At 45.3% G+C, this 12,110-nt stretch overlaps 1 protein-coding gene across 1 annotated transcript; it reads left to right on the forward strand.

The window, feature by feature from the left end:
- The first annotated feature begins 268 nt into the window (after positions 1–268).
- Positions 269–6,264, forward strand: LOC125537505. The gene is made up of 3 exons (XM_048700828.1): positions 269–1,424; positions 3,448–3,627; positions 5,848–6,264. The coding sequence occupies exons 1-3, from the start codon at positions 420–422 to the stop codon at positions 6,115–6,117; spliced, it is 1,455 nt and encodes a 484-aa protein (XP_048556785.1). The 5' UTR covers positions 269–419; the 3' UTR covers positions 6,118–6,264.
- Positions 6,265–12,110: the final 5,846 nt, after the last annotated feature.

The raw sequence follows: 12,110 nt of genomic DNA on the forward strand, positions 1-12,110 counted from the left end.
AAACTTAGCTCGAAACTCGATCTCAGTTAGAGATTCGAAAAAACAAATCCAACTATGAATAGTGACACCTTTGGGTGAATAGTATTTGACACCATTCACATCTGATTTTATCTTTTTTGGTTCTCAGTGTAGTTGAATTAGGAGCTGGTACTTTTTGAGCTTGTAAATCAAACATGGATGTGTGTCTCCAGTTTTTCTCAGATTTTTTGAACAATGTTTTGTATCTTCAAAAATATTGATCTCTTTCGATCAGTATAAACCCTAGCAGATCCTGATAATCATGTACGGGAGTCCACCACTTTCCATTTTTTCTTCTGAATCTGCTGTTCTAAGCACTGTCCAGTTAGCAGATCCTGATAGCCGTCCATACTCCCAACTCACAAGAGTACAGCGAGACATGTGAGACAGATCCCTCCTCCATGGAGCACGGCGACGGCAAAACCGCCGCCAAGCGAACCAGGCTCTCCGCCGCCGCCGGCGGCGGCACCGACGACCTCCTCAGCGCGCTGCCCGATGACTTGGTTCTCCACATCCTTCACACGCTCCGCGATTCCCCCACCGCCGCCCGAACCAGTCTCCTCTCCCGCCGCTGGCGCCGCCTCTGGGCCCTTCTCCCGCACGTCTACTTCCCCGGATACACCGCCCCCCACCTTATAGCCCCCGCCCTCGCCGCCCATGAAGCGCCGACCCTCCATCACCTCGTTGTCTTCGTCCAGGACGCCCCTGCCGAATCCATGGCGGCCTGGCTCCCAATTGCTTCACGCCGCCTCTCCGGCGATCTGTTCTTCGACAACAAGGTGCAGCAGAATGGTGGGCGGGACGAGGCCGGAGAAAGAGGGGCCTTTGAGCTGCCCTGCTTCAAGAACGCCACCTTGCTCTCGCTCCACCTGGGGTTTCTCGGCCTCGCGGCGCCGCCTACAGGGGTATTCACCCGGCTCACCAGTCTCTGCCTTGTTCACTTCCGGCTACACGGTCCGTGCCAGCTCGGGGACGCCCTCTCCTCTCCGCGGTGCCCGGCCTTGCGAGAACTCACTCTCTGCGATGCCCGGGGCCTGGACAATTTCACCATACATTCGGAGTCTCTAATGACAATAAAGCTCAGGAAATTGCGTGGCCTGCAGCGCCTCACTGTTGTGGCGCCGGCACTCAAAGAGTTAACTGTCTTCTACAGCTTTGCTAATGCCCCTAATCCAAGTCAACCGGTTGCCACCATCTCAACCCCTCGGCTGGCGTCGCTTGAGTGGGGTGATGCTTATGATCCAGTCTCTGTTCAGTTTGGCAGGATGAGACGTCTTCAATGGCTGGGCACAAGCTTTTATGTTGTATATGGACCAAGTGGCATTGAACACAATCGCGATTTGATGAGGCTCTTGCGACACTTTAAGGTCATCAACAGTTTGAGACTTACACTGAACTATCAGCGGGTGAGTTCATCCTTCTCTTATTTGGAGTTATGCAGTCACTTGTAACATGCTAAAAAGTCAATAGATAAGGAAGAAAACATAGGTTTTGTAAGGAAACGAACATGTCATTTGGGTGATTGTGGCATTTGACAATAGCTGGTGCAAAATTCTCACTTGTGTTCGGGGTGGTACATAATCATCTAGATGATGATGGCATTCCAGAATAGCTGGTGCAAAATTTTCACTTGTGTATCTTGCTGAGTCAGAGCTCACTGAATCTTCGTTGTTCTTCACTGTCCAATACTTAGTGGTGGAATACAAAGAACTACTAGAAGAATACTGCCTAGATCTTTCATATTGCCAAATTAGAGTCACAGTCATCTGTAAAGACAATAACTTTTGACAATCTAGTTCAAACCACGGATTCATCAGCTTATCATTAAATACCCTCCTAAATGAGAGCTTGATAGAATGACCATCCCACACTTGCTGTATGGTATTGCACTGCTCTCTACAAATGCAGTAAAGGTCCCAGTATTGAACAGTTAATGGAGAAGACCCAAACCAGGCATCTTCCCAGAACCTAATATTCTTACCATCACCTACTGCCCACCTAGAACCAGACTTAACTGCTTTTGCAGCCCACATGACCCCCTTCAAGAAAGTAGAGGCTCCCACAAAGTCACTACAGATAATGTTAGGGGAAGAAACCAGGTATCAACTATGCTTCTCCAAATCTTTCCCTCACCAGCCATATACCTCTTAATCCAAGATCCTAAATGGCAGATGTTAAGGTTATGCAGGTTAGGTATACCTAAACCTCCAAATTCCTGTTTCATACATACTAGTTGCCAGTGGGCTAAGTGGATCTTCTTATGGCCTTCAAAGTCATTCCATAGGCAGTTAGCCATTTGGGATTGATCGTATCAATAAGCCCATTTAGGGAACTTTAAGAATGAGAGAAGGTACACAGGGATGCTAGCTAAACAAGTTCTGATCAAAATAATTCTCCCTTTATAGGATAAAAGCTTCCGTCTTCAGCCAGCTATCCTCTTAAGGATCTTGTCAATAATGGGTTGAAGGTCTTCCCTTGACAGCTTATCGAAATGCAAAGGCGCCTAGGCACTTGATTGGGAAGCACTAACAGGGCACCCAAAGATACCAACTAAACTATCTATCTCATGAGGTTCCATATTCAGGGGAATCATTTCACTCTTGTCATAGTTAATTTTCATCCCTGAGACCTGTTCAAAACAGATTAGAACCCATTTCAAATTGGTTGCTAAGACAGGGTCTATATCTACAAACATGATAGTATCATCTGGATATTGGAGGCTAATCACACCCCCAGGACACACAGACTAGCAAAGCCCTCTGATCAGCCCAGTAGTAGCAGCTCTAGATAGCATCCTCAGTACAACTAGATTAAAGAGCAGAGGGGAAAGGGAACCCCCCTGCCTAAGACTCTTACCAGTAAGAAAGATATCACTATCGGCATAGTTCAGTTTAACACATCCTTTGTGGGTAATCTTATGGATAGGGATGCAAGCAGACGGCATCCGCATGTCCGCGACCATCCGTGAATAGAAAATTTACACTAACACGGCTACTTATGGATCCAACCTAACCATTTGCAACCAAACCCCCTAATTTTGAGCAACTCATCTAGGAAATCTAAATTGACAGTGTCAAAAGCTTTCTCATAATCCAGCTTGAACACTACCCCTTTATCATGTAATCTAGCTAGAGAATGGATAGCGTCATGAACAGTTAAGACATCTATCAAGGTTACACCTTGAATGCCTCCCACCGTGCCAAAAATGTTTAGACTTGATATAGAAAATCAGCATTGAGTTTTGTTTTTGTTTTTTTAGAGCTGGGCTTACAATGCCCAGGTTTTGTATAATAGAAATCCAAAGTGAACTTGTTAGCTTATAACAACCTTTTCCCATGTGCTTTACAAGACCATGTGTTCTACTTCTTTTACAACTATTATATATTCCAATGTACAACCTTTTTTTTGTGACATCTTAGAAATCTGCAGGACCTAAGTAACAGGCAATACTTGATGGAGGATATGACAATGCTCCCAGTCATTTCATTATTGAGCATTAGTGTAATAGCACATGGACATGCCTGTGGAGCCAGCTTATTCCATGTTCTCAGGATATGTACCGGTGTGAGAAGGCTGATCCTAACATTAAATCCTCATACCTGTTTGGAGGTAAAGCTTTCCTTAATTGTTTATCTCATACGTGATTTCTAAGGAAGTCAGAAAAGCATGCATTTGCATTTCATGGCATGCCTTAACTTGATCTGATAGTGCCCAAATTTAGTAATGATACTCCCATGGAGACAGATAAGGTGACAGCTGAAATGAAGATGATCCAGTGGCATGGCGTAGGGGATAGGGGAGTAGGAGCACGAATGTGGGATACAGCCAATTGATAAAAGTGTCTTTATTTCTTGATTGATAATTGATACTCCCTCTGTCCGAAAAAATGGATGTATCTAGCACCAAGTCAGTGCTAGATACATCCATTTGAGGAACAAGTTTGGGACAAGCTTTTTCGGACGGAGGGAGTACGTGTGGATGTGGTGTCCCTTATCTGGGAGGGCTTACTTGAGTACTTGACTCCCAAGTAACAATTCAAAAGGTTCTAAACGATCTCTATTGTGCACATAACAACTACGGTCCCCTTGACAAGCAGCCATCCTCGAGCTGCTCTGGTGGTGGTCTGGAGGACATGGTTTCTGCCGAAGGTGGCCCCACATCAATGAAGCGTAACGTTTCCGTCTTCCTGTTGTGGTCTGCCATGAAGATGGAGAGCTGAGCCCGTTCCCACTGAAGCTTGTATTTTATTATTTTTTTGAAACGAGGCAAAAGATTTGCCTTTTTCATTGATTAAGAAGAAGAGAGTTGCCCGGTTAATTAGAGGAAAACCGGGTGAAAACCAAGATTACAAACCCCACATGGGGCACTCGCGGACGACCTGGCCACAAACGCCAAACAGTCGACCGAAGCGTCGATGACATGGCAGCTTCGATTTTTCTGACGAGTTTCACAGGAGAAAGTTGCAAGCCTCGCATCGACCTAGTCTAGCGCAACATCCGGAGAGCACCGTCCACTGAAAACCGCCCTCATGGAGTCATCGTTGCCGCAGTGGCCCCGTCGCCCGCAGCTCCGACTTCTCTGTCAAAGCCAGAAACCATCATAGGCACACCCATTGGCGCACCAGACCTTCGACATCAGAAGGACAAGCCGTGTCCCGTCTCTGCTCGCCACCATCGTCGTCGCCACACACATCACAGCGCCACACCCACCTCGCATCACCGGTTGGCCACCTGCCAACCGTGATGCCGTGTACGTCCAGCCCAAGGGAAGCTCGTGGGGTTGTGGTTTGTCTTCAAACTGACATGGTGCAGGAGAATTAAAACTCAGATTTGGTTGCCTTATGTATGCAATGCATGGATTAGCACCGGCCAGCACTTCTTCTGGTTCGTTCCTTAAGCTCTATACTGCCATGCAAATACAATCATACAACTGCACAAGTTGTTTTGTGCACTGTTGGACTTTCTCCTAGTTCGCACATATTGAAGTCACCGTCTTGAGCTGGCCCAGTTGTTGCACTGAGGGTCTTGTAGGTTGCATTGCCTATTGGCCTTACATGGCCTGACATGGGTATTCCCTCTTTCTAGTCCCACTCTTCTCCAACAGAGCTCCCTCACTGAGTGAGCATTCGGCATTCCTAGTATGCTCCACTCATTCTACGCCAAGCACCCAATCACAGGATCAGAATCACACTCTAGATCATACCTTTCACGAAAGAAAAGGACAGGCAGCCGCTGCTAAACCAAGATCTCCATCTCTTGACTCCGTCAATCAATCTTACCTTATAGGGCACAAAGGTATATTTACCATATGAGTTGCTGCCAATGGGAATCAGCACTGCCTTTTGGATGCTGCCCTCTGTGTTGGTTGTAACACCACGTGGTAGTTCTTACTGATCTGCCACTTCTGTTATGCTAGTTGGTGTGATAACACCTCTGTTTCATACCGTCACCTCTGGGTTGGGCTTCGCCAGCGCTGCTGGAGCGATACGATAAAGATGGCAGACTGTTGGAAATGCGTGGCTGTGGATGTTTAAGTGAGTTATTGCATGACAGGCCCAATCTCGGGTTTAAGGCAAGATATGAACCAGTCACTCCATAACACAGTTAAGAGCTAGGAGTTGGGACATACTATGTGTTCTACTAAAGCTTCGATGCTTATTTTCTGTAAAGGCAATTTAGGCATTCATGTTCTTGTGTTTATTTACAGAAAGTTTTGATGTATGTTTTGTTGGTGGCGTATCTTGAAGAGCTCAGGCAGTCTGAAAACATTTCTGATTTTTTGTCCTTTTGCATAATAAGTCGCTACTAACCTGATACACTCCTATTTCAGGTACAAACATGTCCACTAGGTTGCATATGTGATCAGCCACTAAACTGGAGATCTGAGGAGCTTGTGCTGGATTACCTCCAAGATGTAGAAATCAGAGGGCTGAGAGGAACCGAATGGGAAGTAGCTCTGGTGGAACGGTTATTCGGCTGGTCAACAGCACTAAAGACGGTGAATATAACGTTCTTCCGTTTAATGACTGAAAGCAGGGCCAAGGAATTGCGCCAGATGTTACTACGCTTCTCCAATCCAGACACATGTATGACATTTTAGCTGTATACTGCGATTCATGTTCAGTATGTTGTTATGCTCAATAGTGGCGATGCATTTTTCTTGTGAGATGGTGAATAATTTGCTGGGATTTGTGTAGAACAGCTCGGTACTTGTTACAGAGTTCTTGAATCGGTTGTTGAGACTTAACTGGGACATGGATTTTTAGCTATATTGTCACAAAGTACTCCCTCCGTCCCCTAATGTAAGATGTTACTACATCCAATACATCCAGGGACACATCCTGACGTCTAGACAGTAATAGGAGAGCCGGCAATCTAACACTAGTCACCGAATTTTCTATGTTTGTCCGCCAATGCCCCGCTCGGGCATGATGGCCACCCACGCACTGCACTCACACAACGGCAAAGGAAGACCACGACGAAAAGGTAGGTGACGCACGCGGGCGGTTGGAGAGGTAGGGGACCCCTGGCCATCTTCAGGTAGCTGGTACTTCTAAATTGCGTTGGGATTTTTCTCGAAGAGGGGAGATGCAATACAGTAGAGATAAGTATTTCCCTCATTGAGAACCAGGTTATCGAACCAACAGAAAAACCAAGCAAATTCCCTTCAACAACACCTACACACACAAAAGCAAATACTTGCACCCAACGCGAGCAAGAGGGTTTTCAATCCCCTTGAACTCGTTGCTTGCAAGGATTAATTCTGATAGTAATAGATAGATAAAAAGAAAAGTAAAATAAAAGGTATAAAATTGCAGCAAGGTATTGTTTATTTTTAATATATGATAAAAGTAGACACGGAAACCATAGTTTTCATTAGAGGCTTCTCTCTCGAAGACATATCATACAATGGGTAAACAAATTACTGTTGGGCAATTGATAGAAAAGCGCATAGTTATGATGTTAGATCACACATATAGGAATCACGTTGCTGTTGCATTTGTTAGCCCAAAGGGCATAACAAGATATTCATAGTGGCCCATGTAAGTTGAAAATGTTGTCTTAGGAATGTCTTCAGGTCTCATCCTGATTTGGTGATATCCACTCCTTAGGTCTATCTAGGAAAAGTATTTGACCCCATATAATTCATCTAAGAGGTCTTCAATGACAGGAACAGGGTACTTATTCTTAATTGTCATGGCATTCAATCTCTTAAAATCTTTCCAGAGCCTCCGTGTCCCATCGTTTTTCTTAACAAGAATAGCTGGTGAGGAGTAAGGACTAGAACTGTGTTGTATGATGTGTCTGTACAACATCTGCTTGATTAGTTCTTTCATGACATCTTTCTGGTGGCGAGGAATTATATATGCCCTTTGGTTAATGATTTTTGCATCACACAGTAAAGGAATTGCACGATCACGGAACCTGGCAGGAGGTGCAGTTGAAGGTTCCTTGAACAATTCCTCATTTCCTTCGGAATTTATTCAATTTCAGGAGGGCACTGTCATGGTTTGTCACTGTTTTTCTCAGACACGGGAGAAACCAGCAGCAGTACACCACCGTGGTTGGTCCACTAATCTTGTGAAGTTAAAAGTTTCAGTCATTCGTATACTGGAGGGCATTGTTTCATCTTGAAAGGTGATGTGTTTCCCAGTAATATCAGTGATTCTCATGGTCGTAAAATAAAGTTCATTTCCTCAGGGTTGTACTTCTTGAGCCAATCAGTTCCAAGGATTATGGCATAGCTCTCAAGTTGCAGAATTCTGAATCATCAGAAAAGGAGTGGCCCTGAATTGTGTATGGGCAGGATTTGCACATAAATTGTGTCCATAGGGTTTCACCATTAGCAACTTGCACCTTCATTTTTTTTGTTGCTACTGTGGGACAAGAGATTATGTCAGCTAGGTCTAGAGACAGAAAAGTGGATGTGCTGCCACTATCAATCATGGCAGTAGCAATTTGAGAGCCTATTTTTATGTTGATAGTGAATGTATTTGGAGTGGGTGCAATGCCCATCATAGCATGCATACAGATTTTGAGTTCCTCTTCTCCTTGTAGTGCTTAAAATTCAACAAGGTCCTCTTCACTCTCAATCATGTAGACAATTCTAGGTTGTTCTTCTGCTTGAGCTTGTAGAGCTTGCATCTGGTTTCTCTGACGAGTAAATAGCATAAAATTACTACTTTACAGGTTAGGGTTTCAAAAAACTACCAAATATTTTTTTTCGCTGATAACTACCAACTCAGGGGTCGGCTGTTTCAAAAAACCCAAATTCCTCGTTGCTAACATTTTAAACCGGTTTATGACAGGTCGGACCAGCTCCTAAACAATCCGTTTGTTGACCGTTTTGTTTGACCGTTAATTTATTGTAGGACCCACATGTAAGAGGTTTCTTCTTCCTCCTATTTTTTCTTCTCTCCTCCTTGCCCGAGCTCTCACCGACGGCGACCTCCACCACGCGCCGCACCCAGGAGCAAGGGCTGCCGCGAGCCGCGCCATGGAGCAAGGCGAGCAAGGGCTGCACCATGGGGCCGCGCCCAGGAGCAGGGTTGCCCCGCCCAGGAGTAAGCAGCAAGGGCTGCCGCGTCCAGGAGCACGGGCTGCCGCGCTCCATTGCCAGGTTTCAGGTCGATGCGCTCAGGAGCACGCGCTGCCGCGGCCGAGCGCCATGGCCAGGGGCTCGGGCTCGGGCCGCCGCGCCCAGGAAGAGGGAGGGGAGAGAGAGGTCGCGCGGCTAGGACTTCACGGCGGCTCCAGGCGCAACTTGCCGGCAGAGGAGGCAGCGGCCGAAAGGAGCTCCGCGGCGGCCCTTACTGCACGCCGACGGCTGCGGCGGCGCAGCTCCTCTCGGGCTTGAGCAGGGGAGGGACCTGATTGCTTTTTATTTAAGTATGCAGGGACCTGATTGCTTTTTATTTAAGTATGCAGGGACCTGATTGCTTTTTTCAAATTTTACAGGGACCTGATTGCTTTTTTGAAATTTTTTTAAATTATGACAAAGAGACACTGACATGTGGTTCCCACATGTCAGTTAACAGTCAAACAAACGGCCCGGCAATCAGTTTGCTTACATGCGGGCCCCAACTGTCATAATAACGATCAACATTAAAGCACTGGACCATTAGAGTTTTTTGAAATAGCCCACCCTTGACTTGATAGTTATCAGAGAAAAAATAATTTTTGGTAGTTTTTTGGAACCTTAGCCTGTAAAGTAGTAGTTTTATGCTATTTACTCTTTCTCTGACTAAGCTTCCACACTTCTCGGAGCTGGTTCCCAAGGCTCTTTACACCTAAAACATATGCCTTTTGCCTAGCTTGTTGTATGAGGGCCTGGTTAGAGGGCAGTGTTGGTGTTTGAACCGCATGAGCTTTTGTCATGTCAAAATTTACTTGCCTCCTGACAAAGAAAGGAGTGAAAGGAGGCTTCTTCATATTAGCACTTGTTCCAGTCTTCTTGCCGTCCACATAGCATCTTGTAGATCTTTGGGCTTGTTGCACCACTGGTGAGCTTGAGTGTAGTCAGATAAACCAACAATGAAACTGTTTGTGTAATAATCATCAGGTAAGCTTGGATTGTCTCTTCTCATTAAATTGAGTGATCACTCAAATTGCTTAATATATTGGCCCACTGTCCCAGATTGCACCAAGGCATGAAAATTCTTGACATTGTCACAAATAGAGCTTTCAGCAAATCTGTCACCTAGGTATTTACAAAATCTGTGCCAAGGAAGAGTTTGAGCACTGAAACCAGTCCCTCTTCACCATTGAACTGCAGTTCCTTTCATATATGAGACAACAAATTCAGTACTTTGCTCCAGGGGTGTCCTAGCAGTGTCAAAGTACTGTTCAATCGTTTGTATCCAACGTTTAGTGTCTCCACTCGCAAATTCAGATATGTTGAGCTTAGCTGGTTTAACACAGACAATGCCTCTTTTATGCTCATGAGGGCTAGTGCTTCGTGTCTAGAGTTCTTATTGTTTGGCTTACAAATTCAGGTATGTTCAGCTTAGCTGGTTTAACACAGACAGTGCCTCTTTTATGCTCATGAGGGCTAGTGCTTCCTGTCTAGAGTTCTTGTTGTTTGGCTCAGCTGCTTCTTCTTCAAACAAGTACACTGGATTTTCTAGTTTCTGAACTTGTTGAGTTGTGTTAGCAAGCTGTCCATAGTGAGGATGTCTGTAAGGGTTTTTCTGTGGGATATCTGTTGGTTGCTCTTTAGCAGCTTGGTCATGTACCACCGTAGTAACCACTCCTAGGTTTTTATGCAAGGTTTAGTTGATGTTGCCTTGTCTAGGAGAAACCCCAATTTCCCTAGCTATGTGTAATCTTCAGGTGTGACGAGTAGTATCTCATTTGTTGAACGTTTGCCAAAATTGGGTTGGTCAGCAAAAAATCGATCAAAACTTGATTGGATCTTGGAGAAACTGCTCTGCAGATCTGCAAAATTCTGATTTATTGAGTGGGTGAATTCAATGAACTCATGCATGTCACTATCAGCAATGCGGTGTTGTTGGAGTTGACAGACATCCAGATGCAAGGACTTGAGTTCCAGGGCATCTGTGTCTGCCGAATCCGATGGTGAAGCCACGGATGAGAGGTGTGTAGGGAAAGCAGAGTACTTTCACCCAACATACCCAGATCTGGGAGGGGGGGCTAAATTTTACAACCAACCCGTGGCAACCACACCCGCACTACCAAATCCTACCACCACCGCCAATGCCCGCCGCCGTAGTGCACCGGAGAGGAAGGATGTGTGGGATTTTACTGGCAAAGAGTTCTTTGGTAACCACGCCCGTGCCTTTCCTTCACTCGAATAGTCTACCGACGCCTACGCCGCCTAGTGCTCACCACCTCCCGAACCGGAACAAGGGAAGGATTTCACCAACGAACCGAACTTCCCATGCCACGATCTAACCCGTCGCCGAGGACTGATGGCTCTAGATACCAATTGTCAGACTCTTACTCACTGACGAACATGAACATTAGGAAATTCAGAGGGGTCTCACTTCAATTTTGGAGGAATTTAGCTAGGGTTCTTACAAGAACAGGAAAGTAGAGGCCAATCACTCCAGTGACAGCTAGGGTTTACAACTCGGATTACATCAATGCCTCTCTGGGAGGGATCCCAAGCTTATCAATATAGGAAAAGCTACTAAAAATAAAAGGTGCTTGGACAGCACAGGGGAAGACCAATGAAAGGTGGCTCAAGTCACTGGTTGAATATCAGCCGTCGGACGCCGATCGTCTGTCTTCTAGCTAGTCAGTTAAAGTTGCCAGTGTATCGCTTTGGGTCTTCATCCAGACCGCTCATAGGAGATCCAAGGGTTGCGGCTGTTGCCGGAGGAGCTATAGTCCACTGGAATGATTAGATACAGGGAGAGCCTAACAACGCTCAAATATTTAGGAGCGAGTCTTCATCCAAACCGCTCACATGAGATCCAAGGGTTGCGGCTGTTGCCGGAGGAGCTACAGTCCACTGGAATGATCAGATACAGAGGGAGGGAAAGCCTGACAACGCTCAGATATTTAGGAGCGGTTTGATGTACAACGTTCTAATTGCCCTAACACCAACACAACCACGGAGCACACAACATTGGTCAAGCCCAAACTAAACATAATAATTCAACATGATGTGTATCTCCCCTAAGGCTGGTTGTAATGAAGAGATCAGATACTATCATACATATGATACTAGTATATAATACTACATCAATAAAACATAGTATCATAAGTTAGGGCCAATTCTTTTGCTAGCTTCTAGAATAAGCTGGTTTCAGCTTATTCTAAAAGCCCAACCAAATTTAGTTTTTTAAAAGCCTAGTAGTTAAGACTTAATTAATAAGCTTCTAAAAAGAAAATTTTAGTAGGGCTTCTAGAATAAGCTAGGTAGGAGGCAGCTTATTTTGGAAGCTCAAAAAAGCCAGCAAAAAGACCGGCCCTTAGTATCTTAGGTTGCCTTATTAATTGTATCATGATACCATATCCTTTCTTTCCTCATTTAATTGTGCCACGTCATTCAAAAAATCTAGTTGACATGCATGATATCACTTATGATACTCTCATTACAACCACCCTAAACAAGGGCCGGAGGGA

Source organism: Triticum urartu, chromosome 2 (assembly GCF_003073215.2).
Source record: "Triticum urartu cultivar G1812 chromosome 2, Tu2.1, whole genome shotgun sequence".
NCBI lineage: Eukaryota > Viridiplantae > Streptophyta > Magnoliopsida > Poales > Poaceae > Triticum > Triticum urartu.

Bases quoted from the DNA above. Each gene is read 5' to 3' on its own strand.
- LOC125537505 (XM_048700828.1), top strand. From the start codon at position 420: ATGGAGCACGGCGACGGCAAAACCGCCGCCAAGCGAACCAGGCTCTCC. The intron at 1,425-3,447 runs GTGAGTTCATCC...AGAAATCTGCAG, and splicing joins TTACACTGAACTATCAGCGG to GACCTAAGTAACAGGCAATA. The intron at 3,628-5,847 runs GTAAAGCTTTCC...CTCCTATTTCAG, and splicing joins ATCCTCATACCTGTTTGGAG to GTACAAACATGTCCACTAGG.